Raw genomic sequence first — 26,234 nt, 5'->3', positions numbered from 1 at the left:
ACTGACTGCTAAATAATTAAAAATTTAAAACTGGGGCAACCCCTCTTCAAGCCTTTTCACTTCACCACTTTCAGTGCCAAAGCAAAAAAGTGCTGCTGATGGAGAGGAAATGTCAAATTCACACACATTATAAGATTATCGGTTTACTTTGGAGCCTACTTAGTGATGGCACTGCTGCCCAAAGCTACACACATGGCTTTCAGGTGCTGGGGTACATTTGTGAAGGATCAGTCAGTTGCTGCTCAAGACACAGTGGTAATGAGAAGCCTGTCTTCAGCTCTTGTAGTAGAATGCGTAACTTTGCGAACAGCAGATCCAGACATTTAAACCTAAGCAAACAGAGTACAGATCAGACTGGCTTTTAGAGGAATTTAATAGCAGTTGTCCAATCTCCTTGCTGATTTATAAGGATATTTTGTGGTGCCTTTTCAGCCTGTGTTTATTGTTCCAGTACCACATCTGCCAGTACCTGGGGCAAGATTCTGTGCTGCGCTTTGTGCAGTCAGGCTGGATTCCTTGTCCATGTCAGTGCTCTCTTAAACTGCATTTTGGGATGCTCCGAGAGGTAAATCAGCTGGCTCCTGGAGAGTTGGCAGCCAAATAAATTGTTGTTTGTAGTGTAATGGGTGAATAACTGTGAGTGTATGGTCACAGCAGCTGCCAAACTCTTCTGGCTGGAAAATGAAGCAAACTGAACACCTGAGTGCATCAGGTGCTTAACCTGCTTTGCCTGGACTTGATGAGAAACAGTACCACTACCAGCAGTGCTGCTGTGTTTGCAGGGATGTGGTAACTTCTAGGAGGCACAGGCCAGCAATGGTGACCTCTTCAGGTAAGGTCACAGCTGCAGCTGAAGATAAAATAAACTAATGATATTAACTTAAAAGTGTCCTGTTTAAAAGAAAGTGTTTAATGGATACAATCTGTACTTACACATTATAGATTGGTATATTTTCTTCCTTATGGCATACATAAGCAACAAACTATATCTCATCTGATTGTCCAGTAGTCAGTGTTTTGGTTCTTTGAGTTGCCTTTCCTAGATCAGATATGCATGTTGTGGAAGGTTGGCATATGCTAATGCTAGGCTGATAAGTATGCTGAGGAGCCTGGGATAGAGTGAGTTGTGGCAGAGCTGACATTATGGAGGTCATAATGCTATTTTCACAGGGTACAGTGGTCATTCATCTAAGTGCTTTCAAACAAGCAGTTTTTTGCTATTTAAAGAAAACTTCCTTTACCCAAAAGACCCTTCATAATAGAAAAGCTGAGGAAGTTGTAGTTGCTGACTGGAAAGCTTGGTTGTTTATGCTTACCGTAAGTAAAATACCCGTCTTTTGAAGAGGTGTAGAAATGTCAAATGTGTAACTCAAAGTCTTTTTCTTTTCTTTACCTCTGCTTGACACATCTCAGCCACCTCCACTGTTAAGACTGGGAGTCCGTTGTAGGAACTTTTCCCTGCGGGGTAAGAATGTTCAGGAGATGCTGCTGTCTCAAGAACTGGTGATACTATTCAGCACAGTGGAGAAATCCCCTTTAGATACTAAAGGTGTCAATAATAGACAAAACCCAGGCTATTCAATTATTCAGAAAAACAGGACTCTCTATTTGGTACTAATGCTTAGGGGAAAGGAAGGAAGCAACATGAGAGGCTTAGAGAGTAAATACTGGGAGAGAAAAAAATAGAACAAATGAAAAGAACAACTTCTCCTACACTACCCTTTAATGACCCATGGCAGGGAAAAGATTCATGACTATTTAAAATGGAAATATAGGGAAATACATGTTTTAGGTGGGTACAGGATATTGGTAACATGTAACTTAAGTCTGTCTTCCCTAACTGCATATAAAATGTATAGAGCTAGTACCGCTGATGAGGTCTTGTGCTTAAACATCAGTATCTCTCAGTTGCTGTGATTCATTCTGTATGGAGCTTCATCCTTCATATATCTATAATATATAAAAATCTTCTAAAAGGAGTCCATTGTAAGCTTCAGTGGTGGCAGTGCAACCAGCGGCGCATTGTTTCTTTTCAAACTCTCTTAGAGGAAAAGAGGTTTAATAGTTGATTTTGCAATTGTGTTATAATTTGACAGTAAAACATGTACTAGAGATTTTTTTTCGTTCCTCTCAGCTGCATATGTATACATATACACTCTGAGCATGTGTTTCAACAGTTTTTCATGTTCAATAATACTCTTCCCCCCCCCCCCCTCCCGTATGATAATATATAGAGTTGCCATTTTAAAACAGTCCATAGAGGAGGAAAATACAGAATGTTTGTCCTTCAGGAGTCTCTTTGCTGACCTGAATAAACATTGCAGAGATACCTGAGTCATTAGGGATTTACTCTGCTAGGCAATTTCACCCCATCACCCTTTCAATGTAAATAACTATCCTTAATTAATGGAAATGCAATATATACTAAGTAATGACAGACCAAGTAAATTAACAAATGCAGGATAAGATGATATAGCTCTGTTGAAGGTGTTGGATAAGGATCTTGCTCTTCCATCTCACTAGTTCAGGCCAGTTAAAACAAATGTGAAGTGTAAACCTATGGTTTTTTACACTGTACAAGAGCATTGAAATGAAATTGTTAGAATAAGTAATTGGAAGCACAAATGAAGTCATTTAGGCATGAATAGCTGGATTTGGTATGCAGCCCAGAACAGCTGTCTCCTGTACCCACAACTACTGACAAACACAGAAAGGAAGGCCAGACTTCCACAGTCCATTTCTGACAGTGCACAAATGAACAACTGTGGTGAATTTAACAGTAAAGACAATATTAATCCTTCCCTATTCCTGCCATCTTGGGGATTTGAAAGGTAAATGAAATTAACTGAAAATTGCATTTACCAGTCTGCATGTTTAGGCTCATCTTTGCCTTCCCTTCCCTTACTCCTCCTGCCTCTTAAAATCTTTTTACTTCCTTTTTCTTTATACCAACCACCAATGACATGCCAAATTCCCCTGCTTGGTTTAATTATTAATTTCTCTGTAACAGCCCAAATGTAAAAATAGAGCAATGCAGCAGGGACATAGGATGTTTTTCTTTCAGCTCTGTTTTCACGTTCTGCCTCTCTCCAGCTGGCCATGTCTTTTCTCCCTTTCCTCCCTCAGTACTCTGCTCTCTCCTTTCAGACTCTGTAATCCTTAACAAAAAAAAAAAAAAAATCTTTGTGAGTGATGGAAGGAAATGAATTGGGCATGGGAAGTGTAAAATTTCGTAATGAGAAAACAGAAGGGGGGAGCCCCAGAAATTTCACAAATTATCCTGAGGAAAATGAAATTTGCAGGGGGTGTGGGGCCATGGCCTAAGTCTTTGTAATTCTACTCTTCTGCAAGAGTGGTACCTGCTTTTTCAGTTTACTTTTGCTTTTGTTTCTATTTTCTCCTGTCTATCTCCACCTGCAGTTACATCTTCATGACTTGGAAAGGAAGCTTTTTGCAGCAGAGACTGCTTTGTGGTTTGTGTGCCAGTGTGGTTTCCATATATTTGATGTTACCAGGTCAATGAAGATAAAACTAGTAGTTGTCATCCCTCTCTGAACAACTCATCTCAAAATTCAACACAGAAGGGATGGACCTCTGTGACAGTGTTGTTACAGTGTTTGGGCAATACATATGTATTATTTTTTAGATGCGCCAGTCCTACTATTTGCAGAGTAAGGAACCTACACACAGCTTCTTGAGAGGGTGAACTGGCTATGTGCCACCTCAGCTCAGTTCTCATATTCCAGTTCAGTTTCAAGTTAGGTTGGGCATCTGCACCTATGGTTGCTTACAATTCTTCCTCTTGTACAGGGGATAACTGAGGAGATGATAGTGATTTATTTTTTTTTTCTTTGCTACTAAGTAATATTGAACAGAAGCTTCAGCAGGAGAGTGAAGCACAACAACATGGGTTAAAACACTTGCTGAAATAAACCTACCCCCTGCAATGGCTGGATCTTTTTGGATGGAACTGTTTCTGTCATAAATGACAGCTACACTCGATTCTTTATTACTGAGAGGTGTTTTCACATTTTTTGTAAAATAAGGAGTATAATCTTCATTGTACTGTGAAAGTGCTGTATAGGAATCATTAATATGGAACACAAGCATATGCTTTTGCAACAATATTCCTCTAAATACATTTTTATTCTGGCTGTATCCAGGCCCCAAAAGGTAACAGTTTCACAGTAGTGATGTAGGGCACAGAGTTCACTGATCGTGGTGTAAAACAGTAAAGGATGATGAAACTGCAGAAGCCTTTAAGCATGTGCATATATTTTTCTTCTGCATCCTTCCTTTTGGGTGAAAATGTGCCTGCTGTGTTGTTTGGTTGGGTTTTTTTTTTGAAGGGATAGTGTAAGAAATTATGTTAACAAGAAAAAAAAATCACTTTTTTTTCTGCCAGAGGGGATAGGCATCTTTTAATTCCTGTAGTAATTCTAAAAGTCAGTAAGATTCAGGGATTCTGTGTAGCTCATTGCTGCTCTTTCAGTCTATAAGCAATTAGTTGCTTGGGCCTGCCAGACAAACAGCAGGTTATTGATATATACGTATATTAGTCAAATATTTGTGTTTGATTATTGTCTGAAGTATACACTGGCTGCTTTCCCCTAAATAACTCATTGCAGTTTTAGAGTTTCAAACATTGCACCTTTCTGTTGGTATTAGCTTGAGCTTCAGTACAGAGTATCTTGTGATCACATCAGCAACAAAATGTAAATTTTTTGTTTTACATTTGAAAACCAAAATACTTCTTGTAGGAACAATGCCAACAGCAGCTCAAGCTCGTTCAGGATTCAGTCAGAACATGTCAAGTTCACAAACCTCACAAGCAGATCTTCTCCAAAGGTTTAAGAGAATATTGTGGGAGAAGTGAAATCATACATAGACAACAGAGGGAACTGGTGTTCTTATGCTTCACCTTTCTTCTGATAAATGTGCTGCAATATCATCCAGCGATTTAGATCATTTACCCCTACTGTAACAGCATAAAATCACGCTCAGGCAGATTCTGTATTATTAACCTTTCCCTTCTACTCCTCCAGTTCCCCAGCTAGTTCTTGGTCCAGCTGGAAAAGTGGCAGCAATGGTACACACATATGGACATGATGTGGCTGGCTGGCTAGTGGGGTGGGTTTTTTCCCTTCACCATGTTGTTTGACCAGGCTCAGAGCAGTCCTGAATAACATTAAAGCGTTGCCTCTGACAGCTCAGAGTGCTTTGTCACCGGTGTAGTTTCCCCAGAGGACTCTGGGTCTGAATGCTGAGAAGAGAATAGACGTCCTTTTCTGTCCTTGACAAGAAAAGGGCATCGCTCAGCAGAGGGTTTATTTAACAGCTTGATTGTATACATGCATAATATCAAGCAGTAAAATGTTAGTAAGAAATAAGTTTAGCAGGGGATGCTACTTCCACACTGCCCAGTATTAAGCTGTCAAAATCATCCCCGAAATATGTCTCCTTCTGTGATGAGAAGTTACAAGTGGGTTATAATTCACCATGTGTTTCTGAACGCAGCGATATGCCAGAGAAAGACAGCCCGCTGCAGCAGGTGATGTGGGAGTGGAGAAACTACCGAATAAGGAAAGCTAAAAGGAGAAATTACTTTTCATGGCACTAGGGAGTCACGTTTCAAACTTGGCTTATAATTGTATGTGCTCTACCTGTCTCTGAAATCCTCTTACATATATTAATGTTACAGCAATCTATATGAACAAAATGGGCAGTATGCCAAAGGGGGTTGTAATTTTCAAGTACCTCTGTATTGTTACTGGAGAGGGGAGGAGGATATCCACTAACAGTGTAATTATGTGGCAATTCCAAGAAAATTGATTATTATTAGCTTTTTATGATCACACTAACAAAGTCAATGATCCAAGATGAAATAGAAAAAATTAGTGCTTGAACAATATTCAGCAACAAGATATCACCAGGTGAGAGTGGCTGTATTTGAAACCAGATAATTCCTAAAACTGAAATGGCCATCTCCCACCAATTACAACGATGGATGTGCTCTATTAAAGCCTGATCCACTTTAATGGGGGACTCTGAGGATGAGAGGCCATGTAAGTATGCAATGACACATACAGTATCGAGAAGTGGGTGGGTGTTTATTCTAAATACCCACATCACTGGGGTATTTGCACCTTTAACCAACAGAGAGAATTACAGGTAGTGAATACAGATCAATTTCTTCAAGTTGGTTATTGCTTTAACAAAATCTTTTGTCACTTTTTCTAACATCCATCTTCAGTCCCCCAAACACAGCATGGAGACTTGATACCTGCATAGTCAGAGCTATCATTTCCCAGCCATGTCTTCCCCTTTGAGGCTCCGTGGTTTTATAAATAAGAATTAAAAACACTTCTCTGTGCTGTGAGAAGGCTTTTCTAAAAGGAGAGCAAGTTGCTGCAATACAATAGCGTAATATTTTTTTAAGGTTATAATAATAAAGTAGGGGAAAGAGAATAATCATTATTGCTCTTTCTTGTAATTAGTTTGCTTTCCGATATCCCACACTGCAACTAGAACATTATTCAAGAACACCCATCACAGTGCTTAACAAGATTTAATGTACATTTATTCTTAACATGTGGAACATATAAAGATTTTATACTGAATAAATGAAATTCATTAAGCCAGAGGAAAAGGAGGAATTTACATCAAGTTTTTTCTTTTTTAACTACATTATCTTGAAATACAAATGCAGATTCTTGTCACTGAAAAATCTTTGAAGTTGTGTTTCTTCTTTTTTTTTCCTGTATATATTTTTTTTTGTCTGTAGACTGGTAACCATTTTCTTAAATCAATCCATACGTAACCATTTCCACACCTTGATTTATAAAGCAAATTGTGATCGGCTGCTCTCCCGAAATAGAGCATGACTTTATACATACAGAAACTTGTACATTACCCTCAGTTGTTGGTTTTCTGTGTTGGGTTTTTTTCTTTTTTCTTTTTTTTTTTCAATTATTTTTTGGAGATATGGCCCAAATGAAAGAAAAAGTAATTCTACTATCACTTTGTAGATACCACATCATGAAAAAGAAACTAAAAACTTTGTACTAAAAAAAAAAAAATGAGGGTATGTTTAATGTACAACTTCTATATACATCACGGCCCTTAGGCAATAAAAAAATATTTTAAAAAATGATTAAAGGAATTGTGAAGAACTGTCATTGTGGAAGGTCAAAAAAACAGATGTAGACAAGACAGTTCTGGTGAGGAAGCAATTGATGTTTATCATCAGGTTTTGCTGAAAAATCTTTTAACTTGACTTTCTTGTTTTGTTTTGCTCCTAGCCTAATGTAACCATTTCTCCTGAGGAGAAACCAGTATTGTTTTGTATTCTGACTACTGACTGACACCCTCCTTGATCCCCTACACCTACATCACTAGAATCTTCTATTGCACAGAGCTTTGGGTGATGGTATACAAGTTTTTTTTTATTTTTTCCTTATTTGAAAAAATAAAACACACAGGAACTTGGTATGTTGGTTATTTTTCACCTTTTTGTTTCAAAGTGGTGAGATTTTTTTTCCATCATACAATGGTTTGCCATAACATTTTTTTTAAAAAGTCACTAGTTCGCTTCCCAAAAAATATGCAATACAAACATGGAAAAGAACATTGAAAAGGATAATCTATGGAAAAAAAAGTGTGACCTTTGAATGTACTAGACAGCAACTTTGGTTAAAAAAAATAAAAAGATGTACTTATACACATAGACAGCAAATATTAATTTCATAACTGTTCAAATTAATAATTTCTTTAATTCCCAATTGGTAAATAGTGAATGGGGCAGAGGAGCAAAGATTTTTTTTTTTCCTTCCTACGTTGGATAAACAAGAACAGAAAACAGCCAGTTATATGTGACCCTCTAATCTCCACTCACACATGCTTGGCTTCTCACTTATGTCATAACTGCCCAATCTGAAAAAGTACATCACAGATGACAGATGCAACCAGAGAGTTCAGGACAGCAGATATTGAGATATCCAGCAAACGACCCTCGTGCAAAAGGAACTCTGAGCGGTTCTCGTCCACTCTAGCCATAGCCAGCAAAGCCTTGGCTGCCCTGCACATCATGTCTACGCTAGGTGGCTCCAGAGGTGGAGGCTGCATGTGCATGAGGTTATGCTGGCTCTGCTGGTACTGGGCCATAGTGACCCCATCCTCCAGGAAGCTTATCAAGTTTCCGATGCTTCCCTTCTGCACAGCTATTGCCCTTGCTGCTAATGTGTCCCCCTGGGCAAGGTTCGATAAGAGCGCCATGGACATTTCTCGGCAGACCGGGTTTTTGCGGTCCCCAACGTACCTAACTAAAGTAGCGTAGAGTTTCTCCTGACGACTGAATGGGGGGGTGGCCAAGATAAGGTCCACATTATTGTCCTGGATACTGAGCTTACACAGGGTCTCCAGCACAAGTCTCTGAGGCGAAAGAACTGAGTTGGGCCCCACAGTTGGAAAAGGATCCTGTGCCTCTGCAGACGGGCACACCATCCAGTGCAGCAAGCCATCCAAAATTGGCAAACAGATGCTTTCTGTGTAAGCAGACAAGTCTAGCTGCCCAGAAATGTTGGCTAATGTGACCAATGTATTATCCCTCAAGACCTCGAGGCAGTCCCACCACCACTCATCCTTGCTGCAGGCCACCCCTTTGTCCTCCTCTTCCTCTTTCTCATAAGTCTGCGGCGCTCGCTTTCTTTCTGGATGCTCATGGTGAAGAAGGATCAGCTTTCCCAGGATCAGCACCAAGCCTGGATGTTTGGACATTTCAGTGTCATTGCCAGGCACAAAAGACAAGCTACGGACGATATTTGACACACAGATGCAGCGTTTGGCCAAGGAGTCTTGCCAGTGAGTTATGGTGCATAGAGGAGTCTCATCCCGGCTCCTTGGCTCATCCTCTAGCAGTTTAATATTCCGGTGGCTTTTGGCTTGATGGATCCCAAAAGGAAATTTACTGCTTTCTGTTTGGGAACCAGAGTTTGAGTCTTCAGGCAATGCTCCTGGCCGAGCTGAGAGGACGTCATCAATGGTTGCTGTTATACTTTTTTCTTGTTGTTCTTCAGATTCACCTTTCCCCTCTAGGTCCTTCTTTTTGCTTGGAGAGTTCAAGGGAGGAGGGGCTTTCCTGCGTGGAGGAATCTCCATCTTGCTTTCAAAGTGAGTCTGGATATGCTCAGTTGTGTCCCCACCACCAAGCTGCCAGTGGAGAAGTCCACTATCAAATTCCTGAACACGTCCAAGTTTGTCAGATCGGTCAACAACAAATAGATTATTTTTCTTTACAATCTTTATTGGCAGCTTGTCAAATTTACTGGCTTGTTTTGGCCTCTCACTTGGATCAGCAATGGCACCAGGAGTGGAAAAAACAATGCTCTTTTCTTCCCCTTCTACCTTTTCATCCTCCCCTTCCTCCTCATCTTCATCAAAATAGTCAATACATTCATCGTTCTCCTCTTTCCCAGTATCCTCTGCCAAGGACTGGCTATCATCCTTCTTGGCTGCTTTGTGATCAAGTGCTTTGTGTCCCGGATCTCCCACTTCATATTCCATAAGGATTCCAAAAATGTCAATCAGGCATTTTCTAAAATATTCTACTAAAAGCTCAAGAAATCCAGACAACTGAGGGGAGAAGAAAGAACATAAAAATCAGATAAAAGAAATGTTATTAGGAACATTGATGCATACACCTGTGAATGTTTCCAGACTCCTAGTGCTGTGGACTTGTGACTAGGTCCTGCATGGCAGAAGTTAATCAAAGGAAAAATTCTTCTAGCATCTGTGCAAACAGTATGTAGTGTCTAACTATCATAGCTCCATTTGCTTGAACTGTTACAGGTATGAGAAGTGCAGAATTTTATTCATATGTCTCCTTTAAGCTACAGTAGGCATCTATCGTAGCTGTTCTGTCCTCTTGGAAGTGGCTGCCATCCTTCATGTTCTGCACAGAGTACTTTCTAACTCACATAGTTTTTCTGACTTGTACTTTTATTAGATGCCTGAAGTTTACAATTCTTCCTCTCCTCCTTTGTGTCTCAGTCTCCAAAACCAACTGTCGTGTAGGAATCTGCAGTTCAGGGTCTAGGTACCAACATCCTAGATTAATACCCTATCTCTATTGGAACAGTTCCATTTTTGCCTGGCAATACTTAAAAATTGTTACTGGAGCCTGGTGCTTTAAGTCACCCTTCAGAAACAGTCTTCATTTAGGTTCAATCCTTTTAATTAATTTGTAATCACTTTCTTACGGAAAGCCAGCAACTGGACTTGGTATTAATTTACCCTCAGTGGCTTTATTATTAAAAGTTCTTTGCTGTTCTGATGTATTCAGCCTGATGTCTGGCTTTTATTGTGGTGGTGGTGTTTAAAATTGTGGGCTAATAGGTTTTCAGCAAAATGCATCCTTTTTTCTGTCCTGTATTCTCTTATGACTGCCAAACCCTCGAAGAATTAAGAACAAACTGATGCCTATGAACTGCAGAAATTATCAGTCATCATCCCGAGTCCTGACTGCCACTGGAAACAGACCCCAAGGTAAAAGTAACAAAAACCCTGTATTTAAAATATGCCTGGTATTCTGTGCAACTTGCACAGGGTGCATTAATGCAGTTTCTAACAGGTTTCAGAGGAGGTTCACCTCACTTCACTTCAAACACCTCCAACAGTTAGACACCTAACCTAATTGTCTAGATTCCCTTTATAATCAATGGTCTTTTACAGGCCATTTCTAGGGTATGATTCATCTGACCTATTTTAGATCTCTACTTCAGGGTGAGATGAATCATGCTATAGATATCCCTAGTTCTAAAGTTAGGCGGGATGAAATGTACCATTTGTGTCTGTATTTAAAAAAGGTCATTATATTTAAAAAAAGATGAGTTACACTATTAGTAACCAAGGAATGAATGGAGCAGAGAAACTGAATATTTAATTTGTACAAATTTTAGATGATGTGCACTATCTGCATGCCATCTATTACTACCACCTAACAGGCCAATGATTAAAGCAGGGCTGAAAAATGCTGGGAGGTAGTGAGGCAAAGCACACATTGTTAAATCCTGTGTTACTTGCATCCTGTGGACGGACAATGGATTTTAGCCTTTATATTGCCCATCTGATATTTCTGGGCAAAATTAATTTACTGGAAGAAGAAACCAAACAGAAAATAAGCAATTCAAAAAATCCCACAGCCTAGTATGGAACTTCTGAATAAGACAAGCAGTCACCAAAAGACAACTACAAATCCATTTTAAACAGTTTTGCAAAGATTATTATGGAAACACAAGATTACTAACATACTACTGTTTTCTAGGACTGTCTTTGTACTATCATGAGAGTGAATTTAGTCTTATGTCAGTGCCAAAATTCCTACATTCTTACATGTTCCTTTCTACAAGAGATACCCTTCTTTCAGGCTCATTATTTCCCCTATTTGACCTAAAGCTATCTCTTGTTGCTCACTGTTGCTCACCAATCATAAAAGAGAAGTTTCAAAATACTCAATTTCATGTTAATTATAATAAATTTTAAAGGACTTCTGCATTTTTGTAGGTATCTTATTTCAGTTTTCCTTCCTTGGAAAGTTGTGAAGCAAACTGCTTTGCCACCTACCTGAGAGAGGTTGAAAGTAGCAACAGTACTGTCATCATACAGAAGAATATTAATAGTGTCTAGCGCCCAGGTACTTTCAGCCAAAAGACCAGATTTAAGAGACATCATCACTCTCCAGGCCTCAGGAGTTACTGGAGGGAAAAAAGGAGAAGTAAAACAGTGCATCCCTGGAGACATTAATGAGTTCTGAAAGATTAAAATGTGACATTCTGAGAATGCAGAATTTAAATGAAATAGTTAGTAAAACACTGGGTAAGACCTGCTTTCACCACTTAGTCCTGTTCAGCTTTTCTGAAACTGCTGCTCAGCCTTCATACTGCAGCATGACAGGCTGTTCTTCCTGACTTTGCTGAAGCCAAAATAATCATGCAAGCTTAGAGAAACTGACTAAACCAAATAACTGGTACATAAAGGCCAGATACTCTATTAGGAGTGTGGGAATTTGAAGTATGAGAACTTGAATGTATGAAATGTAACAGGAACTCAGGAACATACTTGGGAAAGAATGGGGAGAAACAAACATAACAAATAATTTGGATTGAATAACTGAGCCCCTCAAGGGAGGCATAGACTATAACTACATAGCAGAACAGCATGAGCTTCCATGGAACACAAACACAGAAAGCTTTGCTCAGCTAAATTTTGTACTGGTGATTTAACAGACATTTTTAAGGACATTTCAACACATATAATTTGGAAATCTGAGGCAAGCTTCATTTTTCATGCATTTCTGGAGACCTCAGGTTTCTATTTAAAATACTGCTTTCATTTCGTGTCAGATTGTCTGGGATGAGTTTTACCTATCATCCTCCCCAGTGCATACGTTATTACATTTCTATTGAAGACAATCACATTATAGTTACTAAAATTAACTATTTGTCAAAAGAAAATGTAAAATCAAAATCGAAGTCCTTTCTCCCAACTTGTTTTAGCATTTGGCTTTTATTTTGATTCTTACCAATATCTTTTGAGGTAATCTTTCGTCTTGGTTTTAAGACTGGTTGGGATGCTTCTACAGAGCCTGGAGGGAAGGTAATTTCTCGCCTAATTGGTGGTGGCTGGGGTGGAGGTCCTGTGACCTGTGACACTGGAACTGTGGGTATAACCTTTTGCATCTTCATGGAGGGTAGAAAAGGAGACTTGCTTGGAGACATACGGTTTTCTAAAGAGCGCTGGAAGGATGCTGGACTTGGAGCTCTAGAGATGTGGTTTGGCATAGAGGGTGGCGTCTGGTAGGATGACTGAGGAGGTCTAGTGATAGTCTGCATGGAGGCTGAGGATGACATATAAGAAGGCTGACGTTGGTTGACATGAGAAGGCCACTGACTCTCATGGTTTATCCTCTGGTCAGGTACCATCATATCATCAGTGCGATTCATCCCTGGATACGGTGGGGCCTGTGCAGGGCCTCCTGGACCTTGCCTATTCTGGTAAGGGTAAGGCATATCATTTCGTGTTGGCCACATGTTCTGCTGAGGACCTTCGCTGGAGGATGATGACTGCATGGGGCCACCAATCATCTGGGGAGGTATTCCATGCTGCTGCATTTGTCCTGGGCCCTGCATCCTCTCCCTGTTATATGGATATGGATACTGTCCCTGCATGGGCCTCCTGTCAGGTCCCGTGTAAGCGTTGCTGTACTGGTTATACATTTCCTGTTGCTGGTTGCCATACTGCATGTTATACATATCCCCTTCGTGGCGTTTGGCTGGAGGCCCATACATGCCATCCATGTGTCGCTTGTAGTTCTGGAAAAAAAAAAAATGTGGAGAGAAGATGTGTCGCTTTTATTCCATTCTCAATACAGATATATTGGCTGAAAGCTCACTTAAAAAGTTGAAGGCGCTTAGTCTGTGCTAGGGGTTCATGCTGATTTCAGAGCCAGGCACACAGTGCTACAGTTAGGTTTGATCCAGTGGTTTCTTTTTAAGTCTCTGTTTAGCTGTGCTTATAACTTAATACTAAAAAGAAATTTATCTTTGGGCTAAATTTTCTTATGCTTGCTCTCATTTCCTCCCTTTTCCTTCCGTTTCCTTTCCTTTCTGACAGGTTAAATTCCACTGCTCATTTCAGACATGTATGAAAAGGCAATGGTCCTCATCAACTAAAATATTTTCACTTCTTTTTTATGCTTGGTCTACTAAGAAAAAATTAAAAAAATTCAAAACCACTCAGTGAATCTTTTCAAGAGACAAGCACTTAATACACTCTTAAAATAGTAAGATATGCTGCAGGCATGCATGTCTGGAATGCTGCATCTTAGAACAGGGCATAGGCAACACACAGTAAATTTATTAGTAGGAGAAAACATTCTGTTGCATTTGCTACTCTGTGTAATTCCCAGGAACACAGTCCTGTTTGGGCAACCATCCCTCTTCCCAAATCATCCTAATCACATTTAATTTACTGTGTGATTATTACAGCAAATGGTCACATCCAAATGTCCTGCTCCAGTTTATGCAGGTTCTTACCCTGCTGATCAGTAATGAATTAAGCAATGTAACTAACAGCCGCCACCTATGGTCTATTCCCTCTTTGTTTCTCACCCTCTCAAGTGGGGAATGTTGTGTGAAGTGAGCTGTTTTTAAATCATACAAGCTGTATGTATTTAAGATGGCAGAACTAAAAAAGATGTTGCAGTTTGAGGAGAAGGTGGTAAGGTTTGCAGTGGTCCTTCGCTCCTGTGGGAGTTTGTTCCACAGTTCAAATCACACTGAGTGCTCTGAAGCAAAATATGTGAATTAAATGGGTGATTCTTGAATATATGAGCTATGGCAAATTCAGAGTTACAGCTCCCCTGGAAACTGTAGCTCAGTCACACTGCACAATGTATAGTAATGTGCTGGAGTTAAGATCAGATAAAATTCTGTATGTATTCAATATGGGTCAGTTAAAACAGCTCTGGGATTCATAAACTCATCTTCCAACTTTGGTGCACATAAAACCACAACTACTGTATTGCATGAAAGTATTTTTTTCTTTAAACTAACTTGCTATAGAGCTATCTGGCTATCTGAGAAATAACTATTTTCAGCCTTACATAAACTACTTGCTGTAGTAAATTCCACCCTTGGGGCCAATTTATACATTAAAAACTGACTTGGCAGTTGCCACACCTAAAAAGATGGTGTTTGTTTTGCCACAGTGACTCAGTGCTTAAAGTAGACTGGGAATGAAGCATGTGCCTTTTTAAAAGCAGTTCAGTGCTTTTAATAGTACCCAAGGCTGAGGACAGCGATGCACCTGAACTCCCCCTTCTGTGTAAAGGTTTGGCAAGAGGCTTGGGCTGCACAATGTGTCTTTCCACTGGGGATGTAGAATTCTGAGACCTCACAGAAGACAGAAAGACACCAACACTGGAAACCTGCTGCCTAATGGCACTCAAGGTATGAGTATGTGGTACAGGAATTGAAAAACCTGTCTCAAAGTGCTTCATTAGCTGCAGGAGTACTCCAAGCACCTTCATACCAGATCATGCCCTAGCCTTCCGGTTGTAGATGAAGATTCGAAAGGGCCTTTTTTTCACATTCTTCCTGTACTACTATAAATTGAGATTTAGGAAATTGAAAATAACCTAGTGGCAACCTAACCTCTAGTTGCATGAAGAAGTGGAGTCCTCTGGGAATGGAAGGGAGAGGCTGAGGCCAGCCAGGATCTTTGCCCTTAATTCTTCACTGCTTTTTTTGCATTAATGCATTTTGCATTCCAGAGTCATTGTACAAGGCATATAAACAGCATTAAGGACAGGGCCAAATATATTTTTACAAATTCTAGCTGTCTCCTTGCTTAAATGAACATGTAGTTAATATATTCCCTGCATACGTTAGCATGGAATATCACAAACTGCTCTGTTACAGATCTTTGCAATTCCCCCATTAAATCACCTAGACTGCTAGCATATGACCATCATAAAAAACAACAAAATAGTTTTTTGATTATGCTATTTTAGAGATGTTATGAACCAAAGACGTAAGCAAGAAATTCTGAAATTGGAATGTATATACATTTCCAGTGCAGTGCAAACTAAGATCTCCTCTTTTAGTGGTGTCCCTTCCCCTACCCCCTAAATTTCCTAGTAAAACTCTACCCAAACTGACTATCTGAAATTGGTTGAAACCTTGCTTACATTTAAATTTTTATATTGTAAGGAAATGCTTTCTATTTTGGAAGCTAACTTCAATTCTAGTTATTGTAGTTTTGCTATTGACTGCTAAGATGGGGTTTTGTCTGCAGGGTAGTAATGTTACACCTCAAAAAAACCCCTATTAATAATTTTTCTATTTTCAAAGTTATTACATGGTTAGGGTGACTGGAATGCACAAATAGTTAAACTATTTTTAACATTAATAATGTTCTCTTTCATGTGTTTGTACCGTATTATTACTAGAGACGTGGGGAAATGTGCCATCTGATCTGTATTAAAGATAGGTGTTATCACCTACCACAGCACTGTAAATAATTGAGAGTAGTGCACATTTTAACTTGTTCCAGTTTTCTGCTGGGTTCACTTGGCTGCATGATAATCAGGTTAAGACCCTTCAACCTGCCAGCCAAGCAGCTCTCCTGTTTGTTTCTGGAATTGAGGCAGCATCACTTTACTATCCTATGAATTAGACTTTCCCAGTCTGCTGGTTATTAACCTGGGACAGTCACTTGATACACATCCAAAGCCACAGAACATCTGTTAAAATTTACACTCTTCAGGTGTAATGAACGTATTTTTCTATAGTTGTACATACACTGCTTGTCTATATGGGGTGTGATTTGGACCAGAGCTACAGTGCTCCTCTGTGTTAAAAGACATGTATTGTACAAGGCAAATATGTGAATGTATGCAGAATTTTGGGGTGACATTTATTAAATAAATGATACAAATATAGCTGTTTTCCCCTCTCCTACCTGCTGCTGTGGATACATTCCAGGTTGATGTCCTCCATATGGTGGCTGTCCTGAGGGAGGTCCTTGTCCTGGATACTGCTGCCCATATGGTTCATGCCTAAAATGAAGCATTCAAATCAACACTTAGAGCTGCTGGAATTTCCAAGACACCAGGAAAAGCAAAGTGCTTTGATGATCTTGCACCTTGATGGTATTTGCCATTTGGAACCAAGGTGAAGGTACGGTGAGGTATGGTACTGAGCCTGATGCAATAAACTCTGCTGGAGCTGTTTGTGGAAGAGAGGAGATAAAGCAGATAGATAGAAGAAAGGAGGAGCAGGGAAGATGCAAGAGAGATTTAGAGGTAGCAGTCATGAATGGGAACAGGGTATGGTCAGCAAAGAGGTAAGACAGGCTGCTGCAGCACTGGTGGAAAAATATCTTATGTGCAGCTCAAAGATTGCAAGTCAAAATTCTTAACAAGAATTACCAAGCAAGTCACCAACCAAGCTACTTTCTGGATTATTTAAGAGTATAATCAATAGTTAACTGTTGACTTGAAGTGAAATTGTAATTTTAGTCTGATGCTGGTGACAGGAAGCGAGTACAAATTTAATTACAATATGTAACATTTAAATACATCATTATGGAGTAACACCAGTACTTTTAATTTTGCTGATGTTCATGTTATTTTTAATTAAAGCTACATAATGAAGCATACACATAAAAGGTAGAGCTGCGTTGCACTTGGAAACTTACCTGTGGCATGTAAGACCTCCAAGGAGCACTACAGTGCAACTGCAATATTTTTAGCACATCTGAATGAAATTTAGGTTTCTGAAATGAAGTACTTGGAAAGTACTAAGACTGATAAATACCAGTTGTACTGCACACCACAACATCAGTAATTCCTCTCTGTACCAGTGAGAACACATCTATAATTTGAGTATAATTATGGAAGCAATATATCACAGAGTGTCACAGAAACAGAGGACTGGAGAAGCTGACGTGTTAAAAGAATTAATGGGACCTAATTTTTCCAAAAGCATAGACAACTCACATTTTTTGGGAGCTGACCAGAATGAAAGCAATAGCTGTTCAGTATCTCTGAAATTATGATGAGGATGGAGAGAAATTACCTAATGCCAGTTAAAAACCCAATACAACTGATGGGATTGTCTACAGTTGTCCAAGATGGTACATGCAATAATATAAAACTAAGAAAGGTACATGTATGTCATACATAAGGGAACGCTTCCTAAATGTTCAATTTGTTAGCCACAGAATAACCACAAGGCAGGTAAAGTTGTGGAAACTTCGGAACTGGTGTCATTTAATGATACTCTGGAGAACTTGGGCCTGTAAAATATATTCTAGTTCAGTGTTGGCAGGGAGATACACAACTAACTCCTTATCTAATCTCTGATTCTACGGCTACAGAAAGTCAACAGATTCATCCATGTCTCTGCCACTCCAAAAAACTGCACCAGTGGTATAACCCTAAATAAGAACAGGCAAAACACACCAAGAGGCCACATACTCTGTCTATGTGCTCTCACAGACACTGGTAACACTGGTTGGCTCGTTATTGTAGATACTACAGAGAAATCAGTGTTCACCTTTGCTGGCCAGGGTACCAATTAGGAGAGTACATGTTTGGGTCACTGTTTGAAGGCACAACGTTGGTGGACCACCAGGTGGTCCCATAATGCCTTCAGGACCCAGTCCATGATCCAACCTAAAAAATGACAAAGGAAACCTCATTCTGTAAAAAGCACTTACTCTCCAAAACTACCAACAAAGTAAGACATGCCCCTTAAAGAAAGCATTCTCTTACCACCTTCCACTGGAACCCTTACTCTCACTGACTCCCCAGCAACGTGACCTGTTGAACAATGTGATTATACTTGTGTTACCCTACACATCTACTGACGTACTGACTGAAAACTACTCCACTGTTAGACTTAAAAGACACACACTGCATCACTTCGGCTACCTTCAGGAAACAAGAAGTGAAGCTAAAGTACACAGTCTAATGAAAGTAAAAGTAGGAACACAGCCAGAGCTGCAAAACCTACTGGAATACTTCATGTCATCCAAACACTGCCAAACCATTCTGCTTGCTGTATCAGTGCTTAGACAGCGGTGATTTTACCTTTTTACCCTTTTTTTTTTTTTTTTTTTTTTACCCCAAAGACTTTCCTGGGATAAACAAAAGAGGGACACATTTATTTTGTGTACTTCACTGAAAGACAAACCTATGAGGGTCCTGACAAGACACACTGTAAGACTGGTGTCCTTACAGCTCAGACAACAGACTTCAGACTCTCCAAAGGGAATTCAGTAAGAGATCACAAACCAGACCTTTAGGCTGTGCATTTTGGTTTTCATAAAATGCTCACCAACAGCTGGTTAGGTGAAAACATGGCCAGAAGACTAACTCAAGTGCTAATTTATGCCATCACACCCCAGCCCAGCCACCAGCTCAAGGTGGCTGTCAAACACCCACATGCTGATCTGCTGCAGCTTGAGTGACTTCTAAGGTGTGACGATTCTTCCTTATTACTTCCTGTGAACACCCAGACTCGGTCATTACCAGTGGTTTGATTCCCAGTGATTTAGTAAGATGCTGCAGGAAATGTAAGCTGCTATGTTCTCTGCAAGGTGTAATGGGAAAATAAGGAGAGAGAGGATAATTTTTGCTAATGGGCTTTGCTTTTTCCTGTAGATTGACTCACCTCCTGTCATAGCCACTTCCATAAGAGAACTGCTGTCTCTGGCTCATGCTCATGTTGGACATTGCTCCAGATGGACTCTGGTTATACATATCTTGTATTCCACTGTTAGGCATTTGTCCAGGGGTCATGAAAGGCTCATTGCTTCCAGGCACTGCAACAGTAGGGGAAATTAAATATATTATTCTGGGTGCTTGAAGATATCTTTCTATTAAATGATGTATTTTAAAATAATGTTCAGATCCTTAACACTGCCAAGGATAATTAGTTGGTATCTGACAAGCTTTTCACGGTCTGATGAAAACACATGAAGCAGCACCACTACCAACATGATGGTTATAATAGTAAGGAGCTGCAAGTGAGGAAAGTAAGCTTATCCTATGGAACTGAGCTCATCAGGCACCAGGCAGTTTCTTCCCTGTGGTCTTCACAGCTGAAGATCAACTTGCTCTTGTTCTTTTCACCCCAAACAATGCTAAATATGAATGAAAACACAGACCTTACAAAACAGACTAAAGCAAACCTCCTAGTCTGGATTACAAAGCTGTCAAAATCAGGCTCTTTTTTTTTTCCCATAAAGCCTGCACACACACATGTATACCATAATTTAATCATGGAAAACATACTGTATCCTGGTGTAGCTTATTGAACAGGGTGAGCATATTCTATGGGTCTAAGAAAAGGCACATTGACAACTATTATCAGATATAAATCCCCAAGAAAATACAGGAAGAGACTCTAGTCCCTCATAGTAGATACGGAACACAGACATTTCTATTTCGATAGGATAAATGTATACCAAAGTGCAATAAACCCACTTAATCTTACACGGATATAAAACCTGAAGTGAATCGAAGGCAGAGAGGTTTTTCTCTTCCTCCAACTGTGTTATGCTAGTATCCACAGTCCAGGTGAAAGAATTTAAAGGGAAGGTTTAAAAAAAATCATGTCAGGTTAACTATCTCTTTTAAAACATCTCTCTGCTTCATCACATATATTTCTTCCCCTGATTTCTGGACCTCCTCTTCCCATTCCTCCCTTTTGCTCCCTTTCAGTTTCCACTTTCTTAATTTCATCTCCTCCATCTGCTCTTCTCTTTGCAGCATTGTGAACCCTGCTTGTGTTCTCTCCACCCACTTTCCTATATAAGAAGCATGCAAGATTGATTCATTTTAAGCACGTTTTACAATATCTATCTGTAGGTTAAGTGGCCAAAAGGACAAGAGTCAGGTCTGACAATCATTTTAATTTTTGCTTTCTAAAAATAAACAAATGAGTGTGTTCATTACCTTTTGTCAGGGCCTGTTCAAGTGAGAAAAAAATTAGCTTTCTTATTCTGAAAATATGTAAACTGAGACAGAGAGCTTTAGGAGACTGGCTCAGTTCCACACAGTGAATTCCAAGTTCAGCCCTACTACAACCAGGCATGTTCCTTGACCATATTCTAACACTGAAGTCCAGCGTCGGATTTGCAGGGTGGCTAACCACCTTCAAGAAACCTATGGTGTTGCACAAAATCTAACCTTATGAATTTATGTCATTTCCTGAAATGTATTCCTACAAGCATTTTTAGGATTCTGTTAAGTCTAAAATAAACAGTGTGACTCTGAGAGGGAAAAATATGACCAGACCAGAATGAAACACAATTGCTACACTTCTCTTTTTGCTACACCTCTCTTTTTGCTACAAGGATGCCATTTTACCAATGGCAAAATCAGTAAAGAGCTCATTTTGACAACTAGAACATCTTGATTACATAGGAGTAGGGAAGAATACTTAACCTCCCACAAAGAAAATACCTTTTCTCATTCCACCGAAAGGATCTTTATTCGGCTCATATGGCATCCTTCCCATCATATCTGGCATATTTATTCCCTGCTGGTATGGTGCATTTGGTGTCATGGAGTTTCGCTTTGGGAATGCTGAATCACTTACATCAGAAAAGGGATCATGCACACTAACTGCGCTGTTTCTAGCAGATGAAAAAAAGAAGACATTAACATCATCATCTATTCGTAACAATTGTGAAAAGAGACTGGACTATTACACACCTAGCCCATGATGCTGTGGCAGTCATCAGTGCAGGATACATCTAAGGAACATGCAAAATACTTTCACACTAGACAATCATTAAAAAAATCTACCCATTTTTTCCCCAGGCTTATCTGGCTACTTACTTCAAAGAACCCCTAAAGGGTTTTAATCTAATTCAGCTGTGTGTGTTCCTGTTACTCATAGAAAAGTCTAAATATTTCTGAAATTTCACTAAGTTGTTTTGCTGGTTTTTAAATAGTGAAAGGAAACTCAATCTGAATTAAAGATTACTAAAAAAGGTTCTTGTTATCCTTCCTGGAGTATCACAGATGGAGAAAAAAAAGAACCTAAGTATGTTTGGAGTGACTGTACATAGTTCACAGCTTGGCTACATTCCTGCTGAAGTCAACAAGAACTTTTTCTGTTGGACTTCAGTGGGATACGGATCCTTAATGAACAGTGGGAAGGCTTCAATTCAGATTAAGTCTGTCTCTGTGATTTACAGGACACAGAACAGAAAGTGATCTCTTAGTCCATCCAGCTGAATCCTCTGCTATCTCAACAACTGTTATTATATATGATTTTCATAATCTGAATTTAAGTAACACCTTAAAACCACACATTAGTCGTTCCTGAGCATGAATGTCTGGACCTGTATACCAGAGGAGTACAGGGTAAACAAGGAAAGGAAGGCTGTGATTCTACGCTGGTGCTGTTGGGCTCCACCTTCCTCTGCACTCTTCACATATTCACATGCACCCCTTTGCACTGGTGCTTGTCTGATCCACCTCTAGTATTCAGAAAGCTAATGCAGCTCCTAATCCTTCCTCCCCTTCCCCCTCTCCCTGCCACTTTTAAGACTCTGACTAGATCTCCACAGCATCAGATGAGTGCCCTAACAGTTGGGAAAGACTGGAACTGTTGTAGAACTGCAGCCCAACTGAAAATGAAACAAAGCTCTTTTCATACCTGCCACCCTGCATAGGTGTCATCTGTCCATGAGGTGTTGATGCTGGTGTTGGGGGCTTCAAATCGCCTGGCACTTCTGTCATGGAATTACTACCAGTAGACTGTGGAGTCTGTGGGCCTTGCAAGGAACCGGAATTTGCTGGAAAATTAAAGAAACAGGAAATATTAAAAGGTAGCAGCCAAATTCCTGTGGAAATAATAATCATAAAGTAGAGAAACTGGTTCTTTCACCCATAAGTATGCTTATAACATGCATCTCAGCACTTTAGAACTTCCCCAAAATCCTCTGATACCAGAATATGCTGTGCAGTAATAGTCATCATCTTTCCTGGAACCGTGAATTTAATCTGCTGCCTGAAGCAACAGGAACAGAAATCACCTAGATAAAAGATTATTTAAATCAGAGGTCACAGATACAAAGTTAACCGTCTATAGTTTATAACAGAGTAAATGAAGGCTGTTCTTTGGCACAGCTTCTTCTTATAATCACTACCACAACACATACATTTATAGGGCAAATTTCATCCAGAAGCTTTTCCTCACAAATTTAAACTGCTATAATAATATAAATTCATCATTTACCACTAAAGGCAGACATCGCCATGGTGAAACATGGCAAATGATAAGTGGCACACTGCAACCCTATGCCATCTTTGAGACAGCATGGCAAAAGATTGTATTTAAGAAAAAGCAAAAGGCAATCTGGGATAAGAAGAAAGTGATCACTGAAAGTAGAATTTGAGCAGGAGGCTACAGCTAACACTCCTAATAAGACTGTAAAAATAGCAACGGACATCTGTAGTTAAGGTCATTGTAGAGCGTATGTCACAGGACCAGGTCAATTCTGCAAAGCATCTATTTCATCTTCAAAAACTTCTATGTTGAGATCTCAGAGTAACTGCACTATTGCCCTCCTTCACCATGGTAAATAGCTCTATTCTTGATATGACAAGCATAGAAAAGCTTGTACTGCTTTATTCCAATGAGACTTAGCGGTAATAAGGGCACTAGATGATACATCATATAAACTAATGATAGAATAAATCCAGACCAGTCTTTTAAAGTAGACACCGAAGTTATTATTTTCATGTAACTACTGAGGAGAAATGCTCCCAGCCCCGAAGACCTGATGTAGCGGTTTTCTTATTTAGAAGGTGGTTAAGTGGGAATTAGTAACAATTTTTAAACATTGGATCTGACTCCCCTTGTCGCAGAAATTCTACCTAGGGAGAACTTGTAAGCTTCAAATCTTCAGATGCAACTGGGGAAAAAAAAAATTACCAACAGAAAAAAGCCACACATCTAATAGGCTTAGAAAGACGTGTCTTTGGTGTGAGAGGTCCTTCTTTTTTATGAACTATCATGAGGGATTTTATAGTGCCTGATTATCTACATTCAAGAACCAATTAACAAAACTTTATAAATTACTGTTAGAGGGAAAATTGGAACAAGCAGTATGGTCTTTTCTTCTGTATGTGAAAGAGAGAGTAGTTTATAATTGACTCAGAATCCTAGAACACTCATCATCTTGACAGGCAGAGCTTGTTTTTAACTGAAGAACACCTTTTTTATATGTGTTTCATTTATATCTGTAACACATGTTCCACTATCTGGAAATCAGTCTCAGTAGCAAGTAATATGTAAAATCCACATTGTGCAGACCACATTGTTCTTGTCCTCAGCTCTCCCAGGCATTTCTGGAATACGCTTGCATAGTAATGAGGTTCAAAAAAAGTTTAAAAGCTCTCTGATTGCATTAATAAAGTAACAACGATTGCAACAACTAGTGCTACAGTGACTGAAGGCTTTAGTGATATAATAAAACAAATCCATGTAAAAGTAAAATCATGTTCACATAAAGTGAGCCCTTTGTATATATGACGCCTGCATGAGCCAGGATCATTCTCCTGCCTTTGAGCTTTAAACATGATTCTAGATTACTTCTAAAAAGCTTGAGAGCATTTCTGAGTTAAGCCACACGTTGTCACATCTTGTTAGATTAGAACCATGTAAGTAAACACCTCAGTGTACCCCTATACTTAATGTAAAATACGATACGGCCTAACCCTGTGTATTTCTCTTATGGTGGGCTATTAACCAGCAATTAACATCTTCTCTATCCTACCTGTGCTGGGTGGTGGTTGTAGGTTATGGTGGTTATGGCTATTTTTCCCCTGCCTCTTTCTAAATGACTAAGCCAGATGTAAAAATGGAAGGCAAATGCTATCATGAGAAGTGCCATTTCTGGTACTGCTACGATTGAGTCAGGGAGACTTATACAGGATAGGGACTGCAAGTGTGTCAACCTCTGGACTGGGTCATCAGCTACTGAGAAGGGCCCGAACGTGAATATGCCCTACAAGAAACTGCCATAGGCTCAACAGGCCACTGAATAGTTCACCTTTATTTCAGAAATAACATAAATGTAGACAGCACATTCCTTCAGAAAGAATAAGTGCGTACTCTTAATGGTTACTGTTAGCAAAGCAGATACAATCTTTAAACCAACTTAACTTTCTCTTCTGGGATGTGATTTTCAGTACCTTTGCCAAGCTTCAGTCAATTCCCCTCAAGCTAATTTTATTTTCACAATTTTCAGCTGTAACTGGCCATTTTTTTCTAAAAATATGTCTTTGAAAATATATAGTCCTCTTCTGTTGTCCCCAGAAGAGAAATAGTTTTCTGTGAGTCTTCCAAGCCAAATATGTATTTGGTCAACTTTTTCATACACAGCACCAGTGGTCCCTTCATTATTTGAAGAAGAGACTTGGTGGTAAATGCTGTAAATGTGCCTGTGACAGGGAAAGTACTGTTGCTGTTCCAGTGATCTGGTTAAATAAATGTGAAAAAATACCTGTTTCTATGTGGAGATTATTAACTTGTTATAAGTTTACTGCTTGGTTCTCTGAAGATCCTGTTTCTACTTATTTCAAGCTGTGGGTGCACGGACTCCCACTGTAATTCGTCTCCTGGGTTGATCTGGGCAGTCTTCAATGTGGAGCTGAGTATGAGAACCTATAGCCAGGAAGCTACCCTGCACAAGCGCTCACAGTTAAACTGGAGAGAGGTTGGTAAGCAAAGACAGGGTAATAGGGTTTGTTATGTTGTGAATTTTTTGGAAGCCCAGTTCCTCTTCTGTAGAATGGGAATCATACTACTTTCCCTCTCAAGAGGAGTATTGCAAAGGCTGATTAATGCTTGTTAAAGGTCTCAAATACATTTGTAGCAAAGACAAGAAAAACTAAGGAGTAAACCCAAATCTCTGAGTCCGGTTGAAAACAGTGGCACAAGTGAGGATAACACAGAATACTGAATAGTCCCTCATTCACTGAGCACTGTTTACTCCATGCACTGAATGACACAAACATTTCATGGAAAAATTTTCAATGTGGCTGTGTAATTAAGAGTGTATTGAACTGTATATGCACAAGAAACATAATTAAGGTTGCAAAGACTGTATCTCACTTTTGGCATTTCCTATCTTCTCAGCGCTTGACTTTGTATCAAAGCAATACACTTCAAACAGTTTTTGGATAAGAGCATGTGCACACAGGTTACCTGCATGCACACACATTAAATGCAAACTAGCTATGTTTTCTCACATATATATTTTACACACATAGCCATTAGCAATGCTTTCTAGTTAAAGAATATGAAAACAACCCTATTCTCTGCAGAAAGTACCATATGCCTTTTTCATATTTTACCTTAATTTTTACATTTGCTAAGCTGCTCACTGAAATTTCTACACCTATCCTTGCAGGGTTTTTATGATGGTACATGTTTAATTTTGATTGTGGACATTCTGAAATAGAAACTGTAGCTTTAGAAGTGCTTCATAAGTTTCAGTATTAAAGAACTAAGAAGGAAGACAAACAACAGTGTTCTTTCAGAACAGGTAATCTCTGCTTACATGATTATGCAGCTGATTTGGGAATGCCCAGGGAAAAAAACTGTGTATACATAGCTATTGAATTCTTCATCCCACACCCACATCTA

General features: G+C 39.4%; 1 protein-coding gene and 1 long non-coding RNA gene across 11 annotated transcripts in view; one reads left to right on the top strand and one right to left on the bottom strand.

The window, feature by feature from the left end:
* Nucleotides 1–5,043: 5,043 nt before the first annotated feature.
* LOC130597701 (uncharacterized) lies at nt 5,044–7,489 on the top strand. Its single transcript, XR_008971849.1, has 2 exons — nt 5,044–5,130; nt 7,302–7,489. It is a non-coding gene; the product is annotated as an uncharacterized LOC130597701 (long non-coding RNA).
* The window catches only part of ARID1B (AT-rich interaction domain 1B), a 329,688-nt gene continuing 310,012 nt past the window's right edge, over nt 6,559–26,234 (bottom strand). For all 10 annotated transcript variants that reach the window (XM_057406383.1, XM_057406430.1, XM_057406388.1 and 7 more), the window contains 7 exons: nt 22,236–22,374; nt 21,032–21,204; nt 19,236–19,386; nt 16,519–16,615; nt 12,578–13,367; nt 11,620–11,750; nt 6,559–9,630 (listed from right to left, as the gene is read on the bottom strand). In XM_057406383.1, the coding sequence (XP_057262366.1) occupies nt 7,918–9,630; nt 11,620–11,750; nt 12,578–13,367; nt 16,519–16,615; nt 19,236–19,386; nt 21,032–21,204; nt 22,236–22,374 (3,194 nt within the window). In that variant the 3' untranslated portion in view covers nt 6,559–7,917. The remainder of the gene's footprint in view (nt 9,631–11,619; nt 11,751–12,577; nt 13,368–16,518; nt 16,616–19,235; nt 19,387–21,031; nt 21,205–22,235; nt 22,375–26,234) is intronic.

This window comes from Pezoporus wallicus, unplaced genomic scaffold (genome assembly GCF_028554395.1).
Source record: "Pezoporus wallicus isolate ANWC-B61680 ecotype Strahan unplaced genomic scaffold, APGP_CSIRO_Pwel_v1 contig_3817, whole genome shotgun sequence".
Classification (NCBI taxonomy): domain Eukaryota; kingdom Metazoa; phylum Chordata; class Aves; order Psittaciformes; family Psittacidae; genus Pezoporus; species Pezoporus wallicus.
The sequence above is the reverse complement of the archived record's forward strand: the minus strand, read 5'-3'. Positions and strand labels throughout refer to the sequence as shown.